The 20,194-nt window shown below is 38.1% G+C and overlaps 2 protein-coding genes across 16 annotated transcripts in view; both read right to left on the bottom strand.

The window, feature by feature from the left end:
• The window catches only part of LOC149553084 (Peptidase S24/S26A/S26B/S26C family protein), a 67,148-nt gene that overhangs the window by 35,012 nt on the left and 11,942 nt on the right, over positions 1-20,194 (bottom strand). The window lies entirely within an intron of this gene.
• LOC149553085 (uncharacterized) lies at positions 7,667-8,119 on the bottom strand. Its single transcript, XM_089790282.1, has one exon. It carries the CDS (start codon positions 8,117-8,119, stop codon positions 7,667-7,669), a length of 453 nt encoding a protein of 150 aa, XP_089646408.1.

The following is a 20,194-nucleotide window of genomic DNA, read 5'->3' as shown; positions in this document are numbered from 1 at the left end:
GGAGAGAATCAGTAAACTTTCAAAGCAGCAGTGACCAAGAAGGCTGTTTGATTTGTAATTCAGATGGTAGATTTCATCTGAGCAGCATCCAAAAGACTAAAAGAGAGAGAGAATAATGAAGCAGAAGTACAATGTTTTTATTCTTAGCATTCACATTTCCCACAAGTATCAGAAAACAAACTTCAGCCGATTGAAATATCAATAAAATATTACAGTCAGTCTAGCCTTTATTCAACTTTCAAGCCAATTCTGCTATTCAGCATGTATATGTTGAAATAAATGGGTTGGTGGCTTTCTTAGCCAACTATGCAATCAATAAGAAGGGATCGCATTATCAATGATAACGTTGATACTTGGGCCCCTCAAATCAAAGTTGGCTATATAAAATGCATTCATATCTTAGACCCAATATTTGAACGGCTCATGAAAATAAGAGACCTATATAGTTTATTGAAATCATTTAGAGAGTGGCCAATAGTCTCTGCACATGCACATACATGCAAAGTAACAATGACTAGCATTTCACTCTATCACAAATCCTATTTGCAGTGACTTGGTGGTAAATCACACGCCATCGCTGGGATGTTCAAGATTTCAAGGACAAGTAGGGCTTCAATCACGTTGAGTTGGCTCAGCAGCAAGTATAATGTGAAGGCAAGAATTCAATGTTATTTTTCAAATGACCACTAGCTTCCATAAAATAATATCTTTCTTCTTTTTATCAACATGCATTTTTATTGGGTTTATAAGATTTATTTTATCTGGCTCGTGTTTAGCCTATAACAGATATGTGTATTTCCATACAAGTATCTCCTATCCAAAGTGCGTCATTCTTGTAAGATATTATTTTATCTAGCTCATTTGTTTAACCTGTAACAGATATTTGTATTTCCATACAAGTATCTCCTATCCAAAATGCCTCATTCCTCATGTTCCTCTATTCTTTCCTTTTCTTTTTTCAATTGTTTATTATGTTAAATTTAATAGCTTCATATGAAACACTAAGCTGTTCGATTATAACTTGTATGTTATCACGTTTATCCTCTCAAGTTGAATATCTCTCAGTATCAATTATACGATTAACAGGATACTAACATCTTTAGTGTACAAATGTGGTTGTGTCTCCACAAATGTAACTTCTGGCGGTCAATAATGATGATGTTGGCTTCATTGGTGCTAAGTTGACACACAGCTTGGACACCTACTGTGATGCGCATGTGGCCTTCAACCTGGATAACTGTCGGGTTTAATTACTTGGAGCCGTCAACAGCTCTTCTCCTCATCTCTGCTCAGTGGTAACTGAATCGCTCCTCTTACTGTTGGAATTTTCCTCTCGTCTGTCATTATTTGTAAAGGGCGTTACTCTTATCATCTAGTGCAAGAAAGCGAAACGCGCACGACTTGCCTCTTCTGTTGTTAGAGCCTAAGCAGCTCAAGTTTTGATACGATAATTCTCTTGCTGTGAGATAAAAGGATACACAACCACAATGAAGAAAAGTCTCATAGTTCTGGTTTTGTGAAGAAAAGCATTCTGCATGACGTTAATATTCTGCATGAAGATAGATGAGTTCTTAGTATTTTTGGAATTTGTACTACTTGTTTAGAGAAAAAGAGCTTCTCTACTATTTGTTTTGGCAACTGAGAAGAATTTTCTCCAGTTCTTGTATTTCTCAGCAATCCTCAATGGTGATGATATAATCACTCTTTAAACTCACACCTGAAACCCTTTTTTAGCAATAAAATTCCAGGATTTGCAGGCTGGGTTGTCTCCCTCAATTTTGGGGGGTTTTCCCAAGATATTTTTGGTCTCAGTGTAATTTGTGGTATTGTTGTTCTGGTTCATTATTTTTAACATAGTATCAAAGCCAAGTCGGTGCCTTCAAGTTTGAACCAGATCTTTTCGCTTGATTCTCCTGCTCATTTATGTTAGCTCATTAACGCCATCATGGTGCTTGATCTTAAAGTTAAATATAGGTTGGAAAGAGCCTCAAAAATTTTTATTGTGGATGTATACAATTTTACTGGTTCTTGAAGAAAATGATATTTTCAATTATGTGGAATCTGAAGTAACAGAACCAGATGATAATGCAGAGAAAGCAACATGGAAAAGCAATAAAGTCATGGCAAAGAGGATCATTATTGATTCTATGAATGATCACCCAGTCCCTCCAATCTCCATGTTAAATTCTGCGAAGGAGATGTATGATTACATTCACAGCATGTATGAATTTAATAACACCAGTAGAGCTTTGGCTCTTCTAAGGCAACTGCTCCACATCAAGATGAACATAGGAGACTCTATTGTTTCCTTCTATCTGAAAATTACAGAATTAAAGGATCACTTAAGTGCTATTGGAGATTCCATTAATGACAAAGAACTTCTCATGCTTGTCATGCTTGTCATGAATGGTCTCCCACACTCTTGGGAATCATTCATCCAAGGCATTAATGGTAAAAATGATTTGCCAAACTTTGTACTAAGTTACCGATTCAGATACGTAATCGGAAGCGGATGGGATGCAAGGTTTTTTTCGGGGGGGTTCAGATGCATTTGGAAATGTCTATATATATATGTGCAAAGAATTTAAGAAACTTATAAATACAAGAACTTAAGAGTTATAAACTTAGATATATACAAACATACATCATTTAATAGTATCATTGTTCATATGATACTTCACCATTTATCAAGATTCAAGATATTTCATATGTCAATTAAATAGTTCAAGCTTCAAATTAAAACTTCATAGGCACAAATGTCAAATATTCATGTTCTAGACTCCATGTCCAAACTACAAAATCAAAAACGTAGTTTATGATTCAATGTTCACTAATCAAAATCATAAGGATTCTCAAAAAAATTGGGATCCTCCTCATCTCTAACCGCTACAATGTCCATATCATTTAAACGAAGAATGGTTCCACTTGCTCTAGATGCATCATGTGTCATGGACCTATCATTACCATCATCCATCATCGTAGTAAGATAATGAAGTGTTGCATCCAAGTTTGCACACTCAAGGAGTACATCCCAAAGTTTTTTGGCTACCCCATCCATGTATTCTTCATCCTTTATGACAAAAGACGCAAGTTGGTATGAATGTAGACCAAGTCCTCAACTTTCTCTGACCCCAACCGGTTGCGCTTCATTGAATGGATATAGGAGTATGTACTCCGATTCCTTTCAGCAGCAAAAGAACTTGCAACCTACATTGTGTTCACAAAATTAATTATTAAACATACAAATGAAAAGTAAATGACATTGTAACAAAATACAAGTTGTAATTAAAAACAAAAATCAAAACTTACTTGTGAGAGGATTTTGATTGCGAGAGATTGTAGATGCTTGTATGGCTGACCATACATGTACCACCATGTGATTGCTCCCATTTTATTTTGGTCCTTAATTGCAAATGGAGTAAGCCTTGCTCCAAAAGCAAATAAGACAAACTCTACCCTCACCTTTTCATGCATCTCATCATCTGGGAAGATTCTGGCAAAAGCTTTTGAGCACCCATCAACAACCTCTTCATCAGCATATGGTGCAGTTCTATCTACAATAGAAAGTACCGCCTCGCTATAATACCTCATAGGTAAAGCATATACAAGAAGGTGCAATGGGGTAGTCATCTTCTCCCAACGATGCATAATTATTGTTTTCACTTTACTACATAAGGCTTGACTGTAGATTGGAATATCACACACTTTCTCACAGATATACAAAATAATCCAATTGATACATATGAAGTGAAACTTAGAACATACCATTCATACCACAATACCAGTATGCAAGGAAATGATTTCTTTATCAATACCAAAAACCAACGTGAGTAAAATACCAATGTTCCAGTCATTTATAGAAGGGTCGATTAGTTGGAAACCAACCGACGCATTTCCTTACCACCTAACTACCCAACCCAACTAGCTCTAACAAATACTAACATAATAGTTACTTTATTCCAACTACATCTATCCCCCCCCCCCAAAAAAAAAGTCGTCTTCCAAACGACTGTAGAACATAAAACCAACAAAAACAACTTCAACTTTAAGAGGAAGGATGGGAGGACATCCCTATGCTCGAAGTTCCCTTTAGCCGTTACAGGTCTCGCTCAGCTGTCTTTTGCTTGGTACAAACGCCCTGCAATACCCGTAGCGCGTCCATCTTTTTGGCTTTTGTCGTGGTGATCTTGCTCTCCAATTCAGCTTTTTCTTTGTTCTAGGCTTCCTGCATAGCAACTTTTTATGTTGCCCACTACTCTTGAAGACTCGTTCTTTCTAGCCCCCAAACTTTAGCTAGGTTCTTCTCCTTTTGAAGTTCCAAAAAAAGTTCCCCAAAAGGCAACCTCTATTGCTGTCAGCGCCTCTAGGAGAAGCGATTGTTCCTATCCCACGGAAATGATAGAGCTGCCCATCCATGTGGTAGCCATGTCCTCTGAATAGCCACCCTGTTTTGGTAGTCCTCAATCTGTGTGGCAATCAGTCTGCATAAAAGCAGCCAATGCCTCTGCTGCAATGATGATGGTTTCTAAATTCTAAGCCTTGGTCTGCTCCACGATCTTCCTAATAGAATGCTCCATGGCTTGAAGCTCAGTGGGGAATAGTTCAGCCTTGGCTGCAAAAGAGGTTGTGTCTGGTGGTTCCCCGCGCTCACTTTGTATCTCAACCTGCTCCTCAACAGTTATCTCCATAGGTGAAGACACCATGACTTCCTCTTCAAGTAACCTGACCACTTCCTCCAAGATGGTATCTGCCTTAGTCACATCAGTACTAGCTAGTGTCGCCATGCTACCCTGGGTGTGAATTTTCCCAATTTTCTCCTTTCCCCCTACTGGCTGTACAACAAAAGCAATCGGATGAACTACTTCTGGACCAAGAGGTGTTTGTAACCTCACTTTATGGGCACACTTTGTTTGGCACCTCAAATCTATGAGTTAAGTACGGGAGGGTCTGGAAAGATAAGTGGCGCCATCTTCGGAACTGATAATCTAGAAGCACCCCATGTTGGAATTTGTTTTCGGCCACCCGTTCCCGCCTTGACTCCTGCTTGATTTGGATTGGAAGTATCAACTGCCTCAATTTTGTCGGAATCACTAGGCGATTTCTGGTAAAGTTCAGGAGGTTCTTCTACCCTTGTTGGAAGTGGCCCCTCTATGGGTGGTAAAAACGTCACTGCCTATGGGGTCCCCTACAGATGACTCAAGCAGATCTTTGCCTCCTGTGAGTCCAAGGAGGGTGAATCCATATCGCTACCTTCTTCTGAACTTTCATCATCATCCTCCTCTTCCACTTCTTCGACCACTACTATTTGTTTCGGTTTCTTTTTCTTAGGTTCTCCTTCATTATGAGATCCCATGGTATCCATATGCAGCCAATATGTCATAGCCGGCTTGTAGGGCTCCACCCTATTAGCCGGTACCAGAATTCCTCGGTGCTCACTGCTCGCCTAAGTGCGTACTGCTTCCAAGAACAAGGCCACCGTATGATGAGGCATATAAAAGGCTTTATGTTTCAGTTCCATGAATTCTCGCAGTCTATCACAAAGAAATTTAGCCCAATTATATACCTGTCCTTTATACAATCCCTCTACTGTAGGTAACATCCACAAGGCAATGTCAGAAGTGTGGCTGCCCGCAGTGAGCTTGCTTTTAACCAAATCTACCACACAGCGCCATTCATCATTTGCTATGAAAATTTTCTTCAGACCCTGTCTGTTCTTCAAGATTCCTTCTCATTCCAGACTTGTAAGATCTTTTCAGCACAATAATTTCAACCATTTTTTCTTGTCTTCCACTATCATAGAAAATTTTTCTATTTCTTGCCCTTTGTTAGGAATTCTGAAAACCCTATTTATTTCTTCTGTTGCATAAGAAACTGTCACCTGTTGTTGGGAATGTTGTACTACAGATTTATGACCTGGTTTCTCATATCCTATGATTAAATTCCGTTGTATAGACTCAAACTCTTTTAATTCAAAAATTGGCACGAAAATGATTTTATCTACCTCTGTTATACATAACGTTTTCTTCAGGGGATGGTCTGCCTTTGTTTTTTCCCACCAAGTCCAACACTCGCTCCCCATCACAATTTCAAATGTAATATTCTCGGTAGTGATGGTAATTTTATGTACCACTTTCCCTTTAATTTTTGTCATCTTTCTTACTTCCTTTGCTTGCAATACAACAGATTTCTTCTTTTTGGAGTCGATAATGTTTCCCTTGCTTGGATTCCCAATACTGAGTTTCACCATTGTGTGTCCCTGTGTAAGTTCGCAAATCTGTTGAACTAACTGTATATGCCACTTGTACTAGCCGTCCTTTTGCAGTAGTTGCTTGTAACCAACTTCTACTTCCACGCGTACAGATACTCATACTTGTACGGATTGCTCACGTACTCTGAGGGTCGTTTGTGTTTGTTGTACACAACAATCACCTCTAAATTGTTGTTGTTGTACGGATGCATATGTTTGCTTACTTTCCATGCATCCCTACAGTACGGATGCACGTATGGATGCTCCTCTAGATGTCGAACTTTGTTCCCGTACAAATGCAACTGGCTGCCATACTAATGAGAATTGCCGCCGTACTGATGAGAATGGTTGTCGTATGGATGCAACTAGTTGTCGTACGGATAAGAAGGGTTGCCGTATGCCTAAGAAAAGTTGTCGTACGGATGAAAATATCTCCTCCTGTACCTTATTCTTTTGAACATTATTTCATACGTGGTTCTCTGTGGTTTGCTCTAGTACAGCCACTCTCCTTCGTATGGATGGTCGTACGGATATCTCCTCACCCGCTCCTTCCACCTTTCCTTCGAATCATACGGATATTCGTACGGCTAGGTAAGCTACTTCATCCTGTCCTCCTTCTCTGTCAATTATCGTGATGTTTAGTGACTCTTTATAAGGACTCTGTTCAATTTCTCCTTCTTGATCACTTCCACTTTTTGCTTTTCGTACTTTTTCCTCTTCTGCAATTATAAAATAGCTACTTGCCGATATATTCTTTTTTTCATACACTTTTAACTTAGACCCATTTACTAGGTCTCTGATAGGTTTGTTATCCAAAGTAGATAACTTTATTACTCCAATTGATTTTATTTCTAATAATTTTAAATGGTCCTAACCATCGGAATTTAAATTTTCCTGGTTTTATTTCATTTTTCCCATTGTACCTTAATACCAATTGTCCTTGTTTAAAATTCATTTTCTTTAAATGTTTGTCATGCCAGAATTTTTGCCTTTGTTGGGCCACCTTTGTACTCCACTGGGCAAATGTCCTCTTTTCATCCAGTTTGAGTAAAGTACATAATCTTTCTTTGAGGCTCTCCTCATCTCCCAATCTATTTTTGATTGCCACCATAAGCTTGGTACTACATGTTCCATTGGTACCACGGCCTCCTGTCCATACAGTGAAAAGAGGATAAGTCCAGTAATGGCCTTATACGTAATCCTATATGCCCAAACCACTGCTAGGATCCATTCTTCCCAATCCAACCCTTCTACTCCACAAGTTTTATATAGGATTGCCATTATTACTTTATTCATGGCCTCTACTTGGCCATTTTCTCTTGGATAATAAGGATTGGAGAAAGAATGAAAAATTTTATACTCGCTTGTCATCCTCCTGATGGTATGATTGAAAAAATGTACTCCCTGGTCACTTGCTAACTAGAGTGGAATCCCGAATCTGGTGACTGTTTGTTTATACAAAAATCTAGCCGTGCTGAGAGCAATGTTGTCTGGAAGAGCCCATACTTCGGTCCATTTCGTTAAGTACTCTGTTGCCACTACTATGTACTTACAACGATGACTTTTGCTTATGGGTAAGGCTCCTACAAAATCTAGTACCCACCGCTCAAATAATTCTTGTGGTTTGGTCAGAAATAATGGCATGAATTCTCTTTTGAGTGGTCTTCCTGCTCTTTGACAAGTGTCACAACTCAATACCCATTTCCTAGCATCTGCAAACAATGTCGGCCACAGTAGTCCTCCCAGCAGTACCTTCCTCGCCGTAGTATCCGGTCCCATGTGACCTCCTACTAGCCCTTCATGGCCCTCACTTAGAACCCCTGGAATTTCTTCCTCCATTACACATCGCCTTAGTATTTTGTCTGGCCCCATTTTGTACAATAACCCTTCAATTAGCTAGAATGTGCTACTTTTTAAGGCAATTTTTCTCCTTTCTGTTGTAGGCATCTCCTTTGGAAAGGTTGTTGTTGATAAGTAGTGTCCAATTTTTTCGTACCATTGAGGTAACACTGCAATCTAAAATAAGTGTGCATCTAGAAAATCCTCACACCCCACTACCAGAAGCTTCCCCTGACTTGATTCTTGACAACTGATCAGCAATCACATGAGATCTTCCCGACCTTACTATAATTTTAAATGTAAATTCTTGCAGTAGAATTAGCCATCTACTTACTCTCCCTTGAATCACCGGTTTATTTACTAAGTACATTAGTGCCTGGTGGTCCACAAAAAATGCAAAGGGTGTAGCTAGTAAGTAATGTCTGAATTTCTGCACTACATACACCATTCCTAATGCTTCCTGTTCCATGGTACTGTAGTTACACTCTGCTTTAGGGAGGAACCTGCTTGCAAAATATACAAGATGATCCAGCCTTTCCTTCCCTGTTTGTGCCAAAGTGGCACCTATTACATAATTGGAGGCGCCCACATGGATGCAGAATTCTTTGTCCGAGTCAAGATATATGAGAATAGGGGCCTCGACTAATCTTTTCTTCAGTTCTTGGAAAGCCTCTTCCTGCTTTTCTTTCCACCCAAATCACTCACCTTTCCTAGTTAATATTTCTGGTGGCATTGATACTTCAGCAAATCCTTTTATAAATCTTCTATAGTATCCCACATGACCCAGAAATGACTTGATACCTGTTACATTGGACAGCGCTTCCATTTCCAAAATCACCTTGATCTTATCAGGATCTGTCTTTAGTCCTTCTTTGCACACAATGTGTCCAAGCAGTCTCCTGTGTGGAACCATGAACCTGTATTTTTTTGGATTGAGAGCTAATCTTGCTCTTCGACATTTCTCCATGCATTTTCCCAGAATTGTGAGGTGTTGCTCTTGTCCACTGTAGATCGACTAGTCATCTAGGAATGCTTTGAAATTCCCCACAGACATTCCATCAATGATATGTAGTATGAACCTCTAGAACATAGCTAGTGCATTGCATAGTCCGAAAGGCATCCTATTATAGGCATACACCCCGTCTTCAACCACAAATGTAGTTTTTAGCTTTTCTTCCACAATGTTAATCTAATTATATCCTGAAAATCCGTCCATGTAGGAATACATCTCATGACCGACTACCTCCTCCAAAATGCTATCTGTAAACAAGATGGGAAATGGGTTTTTTATTGTTACCGCATTCAAACATCTAAAATCTACACATCAAAATTTGAGTGCCATCCTTCTTGAGTGATATGACTACAGGAGATACCCATTCACTTTTTTGTACTTTGAATATTATTCCTACTTCTGACATATTTGTGATTTCTTCCCTGACCTTATCTGCATAGTTTTTATTCATTCTATAAGGTCTTTTCCGTAGTGGTCTTGCTCCAGGTACCAATGGAATCCGACGAACACAATTCTGGAGGTACTCCCTTCAACTCTTTGTATGTCCAAGCGAAGACATCCTTATACTCCAAGAAGATTCTAAGGGCTACCGCTTTCAAAACTGGTTCCCAATCATCTCGTATCCATATTTCCTTAGGTTGATCTTCTTCTTCGAGATTTAGCGCCTGAAGCTTGGCTTCTTTGTATTCCACCTTTTTCTCAAAAATGTGTATAGGTGTCTTGTTGAGAGTTGCCATACCTTCCTTATACTCTGTGTACCCTTCCGGGTATTGTTCCTCTGACTCAGATTCTCGTACTTTCAACATATTACATTCCGCATGGAAAACTTCATAGTCTCCCATCTGCCAATGAAATAATCCATTAAGGGAACTTGTGTCATCTTCTGAGCATTCCCCTAATCCAAGGACTCCTTCCTCATCTGGTTCTATCCCTCCATAGTCTTCTCCTTCTGAGTATGATGCCAGGTCTTGGCTTACTAACTGGTTCTTGAGGTCTATGATGTACTTTTTTCCTTTTGATTCAATAGATAGAGTATTTTGCTTCCAGTTATGGGTAGCTTTTGCTACAACTAACCATCCCCTTCCTAGTAGAGCATCGTATCCTTTCTTCTCTAGGGTGGTAACCACAAAATCTAGGAAAAATTATTGCGTATCAACTATGACCTTTTGTCCCATCAACATTCCTATACTTTTGATTCCATGTTAGTCGACTCCCACTAGTTGAAATGTCCGGGGCTAGAGTGTAGGTTTCCTTATTTCCTTCCATGTTTCTTTTGATAAGACATTCACACTGGAACCTCCATTCACAATAGTATTTGAGAGTTTGCACCCTAGTATTTCCATCTCCACAACCGCTAGTATTCTCCCCATCCCTATGGTGAACAGTGTATAGTATTCTGTCTATATTTCTCCCTCCTCTTTCTTTGAGGTTATCCCTTTTGGGTTTTCCCCTTGTGTTAGTGCTACCTGTAGTTGGGGTAATGTTTCTAATAAATCACTTATTTTCACTGGTATAGCAGTATCCAGTACTTGCCGCACAATATTCGTTACACCTCTATTTGAAGTAGACTTCTCTGATTTTACCTTTCCTTCCTCTCTCATGCTATCTTGAATGTGTTTCTTTGTTTCCTGAAATCTTTCGGTTTCTATAGTAGCATCCGGATAGGTTAATTTTCTGCCCTGCATCCTAGTGACTGCAAGAATCTCGCCTTCTGGATCATCAATGTCTAGCATATTTACTCCCTTCTGTCTCAGGCGATTTGCATCCTCATGGTTGCCAAGTCCACACCATTTGCAGAGCATTCCTCCATTTTGTCTGCCACCGCTTTGACAATCTCGTGCAAAATGTCCCCATTCATTACATCTCCTACATTGAATCATCGGCCTCCCCTTGGAATCATACTGGAGTGGCCACCATGGTGTGTTGTTATTGCTATAATTATTACTATTATTGTTGCTTCCTCTCCTATTGTTTTTGTATCCTCCTGGTCAGGCTTCTATATTTATGTTTTTCGACGGAGTGGAAGGAGGTGTGGATTACCCCCCTTGGGTCAGGAACACTTGGGTGCTCCTTGTTTTCAAATTATAGGGGCAATCTTTAATTTCGTGCCCCAATACCTGACAGATCTCACAAAATGCTTTCTTCGGGCATGCTCCCTTAGTATGGCCTTCTTTTTCACACTCCGTACACCAAGGTTCTCTTCTTTCTTTTCCTCCTTGCTCCCTGCCACCTCCTTCATCAAACGCCTCAAGTCTTTTCTCAGGGCTTGAATGGTTTTAGATTCTTCTTCACTCTCGTCCGAGCTTTCACTTGAACTTCCATGCCTTCTTGCCTTGGAAGTTTTACTCTCGCTCTCTATGTCCATGGCACGGGTACACGCATCTACAAAGGTCGACGGTGGGACTATCTTCATCTTTCTCCTAAGAGATGGTGGTAATCCTTCTATGAACCATCATTTTTTTAGTCCATCTGCCAGCTTGTTATCTAGTTTTCCTATCAGCTCTTTCATTCTTCTGCTATAGTCTTGACAAATTCACTCTTCCCTTGTCTTGTGTTGTAGATCTCCATTACTATTTCATTGGCATCTCTCAGGAGTCTGAATTCTTCCTCGAAGGCTGTGCGGATGTTATTCCATGTGTTTTTTTTTCCTACCTCCAGGTCTGTATACTAATCAATAACCCTTAATGTGGCCAGAAAGGCTTTTAGTCATTTCGTCTCTTCATTTTGTCCATTCGCCTACAATATTGTTATACATGTTTTACAATGGCGAGCAAGGTCCTCCGAGCCGTCCCCTGTGAACCTTGGTAACTTTTGCTTATCTATTGCCATTATGTGAACACCTCCCAATGGAATGCCTCCCGATGGAACACTTCATGATGGAACACCTCCCGATGGAACGCCACCTCCGGATGGAACACTACCGAATGGAACACTCCCTCCCGGTTGGAAGTTCGTTCTCGAGGAGGAACTGCTGAAAGTATCCCCCTCTTCTTGACTTTGTTCCTGTTGGAAGTCTCTTCCTGCCGGTGTCTCTGGGTTTTTGTATCCCAACTTCCTTGTTGGTGTCTCAAAGATGACCAAATTTGCTATAACTTCAATTGTATTTCGAATCAACCCTTCGTGGATTCTCGTGGAATCCCCTTGTCCTCCTTTCTAGTTATGACGTCTCTCCTCCTATTGTTAGAGACATAGTATCCTCAAGGCGACTTCTTCCTCAGTTTCTTCTCGCCTGGGATATATGTTAGGAATCAAGGGCATGAATCTTTTTCATGTTTGTTTCCTTTTTTGGAATCTTCACGTTCTTCGCACTCCCTTGTCCTCCTTTCCGCAAATTGTTGTAGTACTTGTTGTCTCCTCCTTTCCCTTTGTGTCTCCACTCTTTCCTCTTCCACTCATAACAAATTTCGTGCTAATAGGTGAGGGATCTCTCCCAGGAGACCGTACACTGCTGGCGGTACCTAACGTTTGTCGCATACCGTACCTTCAAGGACCACTCTCTCACGAGCATCCCTTTGTACGTACCGATCAACCGCAACTTCCCAGGCCGTTACTAGATCACGTGTCAACTGATCTTCCCTGGTTATTTCCTTCTCTTCCTCGTCACTATTTGTTACTTGGATGAGCAGTACAAAGGGCCTTCCCATTACTTCATCCTGCCAACCTCCAAGTTCGACCTTAGGGAACGGCGCCAAAAATGTAGATTGGAATATCACACACTTTCTCACAGATATACAAAATAATCCAATTAATACATATGAAGTGAAGCTTAGAACATACCATTCATACCACAATACTAGTAGGCAAGGAAATGATTTCTTTATTAATACCAAAAACCAACGTGAAGACAATACCAATGCTCTAGTCATTTATAGAAGGGTCGGTTAGTGGGAAACCAATTGACGCATTTCCTTGCCACCTAACTACCCAACCCGACTAGCTTTAACAAATACTAACATAATAGTTACTTTATTCCGACTACATTGACATTTTGTAGGGTCACTCTCATGTGCTTGTATAGCATGTTTTACCTTCTCAACTATGGTGTCCATGACATCATATACATCTCCCAAGCAAGGTGTATCTGTATTGGCAAAGCGAAGCATAGTCATGATGGGCTCGGTAATATCCAATACATTTTACACACGAACCGACCAACGTTCATCCAAGATCATTCCCCTAATCTTTAGGGCTCTTTTTTTATTTGAAACCTTCCACACACCACATTGAGGACAAATGACCATTTGGCTCAAAGCATCTTTCACCTTGAGAAGCCATCTCATAACAATAGTATGAGACTAAGTTGCCGATACAGATACGGGTACGGATACAGGTGCGTGGATACGGTACGCTGGTACGCCACATTTTTTGGGGGAAGTTAGGTACATTTGGGTACGCTAATAAAGAAAATAAAAAATAAAAAACAAAAATCATAACTATATCAATATTTGAAGCCTTAAAAATTTAGAATAACACATCATGCATGATAAACAAAACTCAGAATTTTCATTAATATTACTAATTCAAAATATGATAATACTAATTTACTATCAATATGTCAAAACTTGAATTTTATGATAGATATATTGAATTGAAATTCAATGTTTGTTGGGTCAACATTAAAATAACACGTCTAGTAGTTGTAAAGACCGAAAAGCAGCAATGCACAGAAAAGTAAAACAACAGTGCAAAATCAATATTCAAAACAAAAAAGAAATCGTAATTCTGAACAGAACATACTCTGTTATGAGGTAGAAAAATAGGATTTATTATTTTTTGAACTTCTGATTACATCATTCGAACTGCATAAGACTGTAAAATATATGAAGAAGAGCAATCAAATGCTCTCACTGCTGAACTGCCCAGTATGCATTAACATGCATGGAGAAATTTACGTAAAAACTACACTAATCAAGGGAATGAATTGAGGTTTAACTAGCTAACAATAAGTAAATGATGACCAATGACTGAAACAGCAATTTGCCTTATTGCATGGAGCAGACAACACGAAGATTAAATAAAACAAACTAAAGAAAGCTATTCCTAATTGCCGGCAATTTTGTGAGTGGCTGAATGCATGGTGTTGATCATCTCATTAACTGCAGCATCAATCTTCAGAGTAGTTACCAACTACGCATCATATAAGTTCATCAACATCATATTGACAATAGATGATGCATGCAGATTAGAATCACATGCAACCCCACAACCACTTGCACTAGGACAGTTGCTATCCATCTGCACGTCCAGTAAAGATTGTGTTGCAGCTGAAAAATCCAAATCAGTTCTCTCTGAATCTGCATCCCAATACTTTATGCCCCCTTCCTTGTACTCATTGTGACTATGAGTTAGAAGGCACAAGTTGGAATGCACATAAACTAGTTCTTCTGCCTTACTTGCCACCAATCGATTGCGTTTCACTGAGTGAATAAAGGAGTATGTACTCCAATTTCGCTCAGATGAAGAGGAACTAGCAACCTTTTGAAACAAAGGGAGAGTCATAAAAAATTGTTAAGCAAATTAAAGTTAATATTTTTTGTTAGTTTTACAAATAGTAAACAATAAAAATAAAAATTTATAGAGTGCTATAAAATAGAAGATCTTACTTGTGATAAAATTTTGATTGCATGTGTTTGGAGGTGTGGTGATGTATGGCCATTAAGGTACCACCAAGCATGAGCATCCTTCGTATACTTGTCACGGAAAGTGGAAGCACTTTGACCATTGGAAGCTACAAAATCAGCAAACTCACTCGTAACTATATTCTCCATTTCACGATCCGGGAAGAGTTTTGTAAGTGCTTCCCTGCATCCTTCACTACCTTCCACATCTCTGTATGGTGGCACCCTTGATGGCATAGCAAGAATTTCATCGCTATAAAATTTGGGAGTCAAGGCAAATGCAAGAAGATGAAGTGGGGAGGCAAATGCAAGAAGATGAAGTGGGGTGGTCATTTTATTCCACCACTCAACACAAATTGTCTGCACCTCTTTGAGGATAGTTTCTTCAGGATGTTGCTTCTTTTGATTGATGATGCATCTCATTTTCTCAAGCATCAAGTCAATTCCATCATATACCTCTCCCAAACATGGATGATCCATGTCGGTATAACAAATCATACTCATGATGGGCTCAGTGAAACTAAGAAGATATTCCACTCATTCCCACCAAGTGTCATCTAGGATCATTCATTTTACGTTTGTTGCCCTCTCAGTACTGGATTGCCTCTATAGTGACCAGCTTTGACTAATAACCATGCTTGCAAGTGATTCTCGCACCTTCACAAGTCACCTCAAGACGATTGTGTTTGATGCAAATCGGGTCTCAACAACCAATTCAACATAAAAAATTAAAATTAAAATTCAAAGATGCGTTCAAGTTTGAAAACTATATTTATACTTACTAAAGTAAAATAAAAAATTCAAAAGTTGAAGTGTTTCAATTACCTTTAGTAACTCCAACTGCGAAAATGATCTAAAAATGGCCTGTGACATGTGATGGTTTGTGATGAACATTTGGATCTCTTCAACTTCTGCATATGTTTCTTTCATCCAATTTATTTTCCTACCCAACTTTTGTAGCATAAGGTTTAGAGAGTGCACTGCACAAGGTGTCCAAATATGTGCTCAAACCGCATCTCAATCAACATCCTTGCAGCTTTACAATTCTTTGCATTATCCGTTATCACTTGGACAACATTTTGAGGGCCAATATCCTGAATGCATTGTATAAGGATGTTGGTGATAAATTGTGCATCCTTTACTTGCCCTTCACAATCCACAGCTTTAAGAAACATTGCTCCTTTAAGGCACACTGCAATCACGTTGATTAATGGCCGATTTTTGGCATCCTTCCAGCCATCAGAAATAATTAACACCCCTGTTTGTTTCCATGAGTTTCTAATAGGAGCCAAGGCAGTGTCTATGTTTTTTACCTCTTTTGCTAGTAAGGTGCTACGCACCTTCCCATATCCTGGCTCCATGTACCCTTCTGGAGCTTCATTTACTTTTCTCAACATATCCTGCCAATATGGGAATCGTACAACATTAAATGAAAAACCATTTGCATATAAACATCTTGCAACACTTTGATCTACAATCTCTCCTGCATCATTCTTAAATGCTCTCTCTAATGGCCCCTTGCTTCTCTTTACATTGACATGTTCTTCTTCAGTTCTATCCAAAAATGGGTGGCTCTCTACTACAACATCAGGGAAGTCATGAGATGGAGGGGGTTGCCTACTTGATCTCTTCCCTTTCTTCAAAGGATGGTTTGTGCCACGGGAAACTCTTGCATATGCTTCCTCTTGCTCTCTAGCATATCCTGCAATTTGTTGAGGTGGTAATCCATTACCATCCTCTCCAGGACATGCTTTGATACCCTGTTGGGTAATCACACATAAATGGGCTTTCACACGACTGTATGAACTTTTGTACCTCACATTACAAAAATTGCATATCCATACAAATGTTCCACCCCCTTTTACTTGTTTTATCATTTGTACATATTTCCATCAAGGTGAGTTTGGATCGGTTTTGAAGGTCGATAAGCTAACATTAGTTGCCATTATCCTATTAACAAAGATTTCAAAAACCAATTATTAAATAATAAATTTGAAATATTTGATCAATTATCAAAATATAATTTATAATTTATAATTTATAATACAAGATTTATATTACTATTTATTTAAATTTTAACATTTCTATTACTATTTTTTAAATATTTAAATTATTTTATTAATATATTATTATACAATATAATAATTTAGTCCCTGTCAAAAAAAAAACAATTTAGCCTATATTTGTTATTTTTAATTTTACTATAATCTAAAATGCTAAAATTAAATTATATTTATAAATATTTTAAATTAACATTGTTAACTTCCATTGTATGAAAATAAATTAATAAACATTGAAAAATATTTATAAATAAAAAAAACATATTGAAACACATTATAAATTAGCAGGACATATTAAATTTCATTATATATGAATATAAATTAATAAACATTGTTAACTTTGTAAGTTTAATTAAAGCTAAAATATCAAAAATTAAAGTTAATTAAATAAATCATATTGTATGTATTGTAAATGGACATTGTTAAAATCTAATATATTAAAATAAATCGATAAACATATTCAAGAACATTATATAAAAAAATCATATTAAAAAACATTAAAAATTAATTTGACTTATTATGTTTCAATATGTGAATATAAGTTAATCAACATTGAAAATAATATTCTTAAGTTAAAGAAGATGGTAAATACTAAACTATATTCTTGAATTTGAATAATAATTACTTAAAAGTTATAATTTATTAATTTATTCATTAACGACTACACAAAGAATAGATTACTATGAATTGCATAAAAACTATAATCTCAACTATTATTACCTATTATTTTAAAAACCTTTAGGAAATAAATACTCTTCATATTGAAAAATATTATTCTTAAAAAACTTTAGAAAACATTAGAAAGCATTGATCACAGCCTGCAGGGCTTTGCAAACACATACGCGGCTATGCAAACAAATATTGTTGCCATGACCCGTCCGTTGCTTCTGGCTGCCCTTCGTCCTCCTATAAACGACGAACGATCAAAATGCCCTCTACAAATGACCTATGTTGTGACGAAATACTAAAATGGCCTCTATTTAACTATCAAATCCTACTGCAAGGAATTAGAAGTTTATTTTTACCGCTATCGAATTGGGAAAATTGTTCCCAAAATTGTGCAGCCTAAGAAAAACATTCCTAGAATCATTAAACTTTCATCTAGATTTGTTGTAGAAAGAACACATTCCAAAAATCATTCGAATCCAACCAGATTTGTTTTGGAAATTTTTGAACAGATGTTGGCTTCGACCGGATTTGGGGGGGTTCTCATTGAAACATTTCAGCTTAGCAAAAAAAGAATCCATGGTGAATCTGGAAGGTGTTTTTATCGTATCCGTTTTTTATGCGATTCATACCTGGAAACGATAGCACAAAGGGGCCGAATTTGCAACTTAGGTATGAGATGCAAAACAAGTCCAAGCTACCTACACAAGTTAACAATATATCAATTGATAATAAATTTATAAATATTAACTAAATTACAAATCCATGAAATTTAATAATTGCAAAAAACTAGTTTACCTTAAGTAACTCCAATCGTGAGTATGTTCTAAAAATGTATTGTGACATGTTGTGGTTAGTCACAAACATTTGGATGTCCTCTCCCTCTTCATATATTTGCTTCACCCAATCTATTTGAGTGCCAATTTGTTGCATAATCAAGTTGAGGGAGTGTACAATGCATGGTGTCCAAAAAATATGGTCATACCGACCCTCAACCAAAGCACCAGCTCCCCTGCAATTTTTTGCATTGTCTGTAACAACCTAGACCACATTCTCACTACCCACCACATCTATGGCCTCAATGAGAATATCAGAGATGAATTGTGAATGTTTCACCTCGCCTTGACAATTGTCTTTAGAATCATTGCCCCTTTGGGGGACACTATGAATTAATGGCTTGTTTCTTGTATCTTTCCAACCATCAAACACAATTGTCAAACTCGAAGTTTTCCAAGAATTTCTAATGGGTTGAAGTGCTTTCTCTATAGAAAATATCTCCTTTTGCAAGAGTGTAGTACACACCTTTTCATACCTAGGACTTGTATAATCATCTGATGCTTCTTTGATGGCTCTTACCATTTCCTTCCAATATGGTAATCTTACCAAGTTAAAAGGAATGCCATTAGCATAGAGGCAACGTGCAATGGCTTCATCAGCAGGATCTCTTGCCTCCATTTTAAATGCAAAGTGCAATGGGCCTATTTTCCAGGCTGCTGCAAAATTTTCTTGTTCATCCTCCTCCCCAATACGGGTACTTGCATGAATGGATGTTTGGAAGATGAAATAGGTTCCATTTCAATGGGTGGTTGCATTTTGATCTTTTTTGAGGAAGGATGTTGAAAATTTCTCTTTTTCAATCTTTTAACCAAATGAACAGCAGCCTCTTCTTTTACATACGAAGCCATATGTGCATTAGACAACCCCTTCCCATCTACACCTTTGCACATTCCAAAACCGTTACCAGTAGGGCCCATGAAATGAAGCTTTACCCAAGAATAAGAGCTATTGAAAGGCTTTCCTTTGTTACTTTGACAAAAATTACAACTCCAAATATATGAGCCACCACCTACAACCTGTGATATTCTTGTTGTATGTCTCCATAGAAGAGATCCTAAATCAATTTTGAGATTATTCCCTCCTTGCCCTGCCACTGAACTCTAAGCTTGTCCTCCCACTGAACTCTGACTACCAGTGGCTACCATTCCTACACAGTACAAGTAGTTTCTTTCTATAATAAGAAATTAAATAAATTTATATCAATTAAAAAACTATGAATATCAAGCATACAAGTAAAAAAACAATGGTCCAAAACCATTCAAATAGATACCTAAACTTGTTTCTCAATTTTTTATTTTATTTTTAAATGAAAAAAACTTGAATTTTTTCTTCGCTGACTTGAAAAAATTCATCGAAACATTCAAGAATAGGATAAAATGCTTACCTCTTACTGTTTTAATGAACTTATGAAAGCCAACTCTTGCCCTACAATCATTCCTCTTCAAAAATAATCAAGTTGCCTTCAAAATGCCAAAATTGAAGCCAAACGAGAAGAGCAAACCCAGCTGCAAACCAAGTGATGGCTGAATGATTTCAAAGCCTCTATTAGGGTCATTTTAGGGTTTGGTCCAAAAAATGATATTATAACGCAAAAAAGCACATGTTTTAAATCAATCTTAAATGAAAAAGTATTTTTTTGTTCTCATTCCCATGGCTTTCCCACGAAGGTGCCCGGATGCATCCGGAAGCCCTGTGGATGCCATCTAGATACATGCGGATGGCATCCGTACGGCACCCACAGGGCTTCCTCACACCTCTGCACACCCGTCTACCTCAGCTTCTGCCTCCATGGTTTTCCAGGCAGTATCAGTATCCTAGCTTTGATAGACTAAGATCATATTGCATTCAAGAGGAATATAAGCTGAAGGCTAGAGGGAACTCTTGGAAATCACATAATGTAGAGGATCAAGTTCTT

The sequence above is a fragment of the Cupressus sempervirens genome, chromosome 6 (genome assembly GCF_028749045.1).
Source record: "Cupressus sempervirens isolate cs-2001-9-10 chromosome 6, ASM2874904v1, whole genome shotgun sequence".
Lineage (NCBI taxonomy): Eukaryota > Viridiplantae > Streptophyta > Pinopsida > Cupressales > Cupressaceae > Cupressus > Cupressus sempervirens.
Note: the sequence above shows the minus strand (reverse complement) of the source record. Positions and strands in the feature narration are given on the sequence as shown.

Excerpts from the sequence above, each read along its gene's own strand:
- LOC149553085 (XM_089790282.1), bottom strand. The coding sequence starts at position 8,119 with ATGGGGCCAGACAAAATACTAAGGCGATGTGTAATGGAGGAAGAAATT.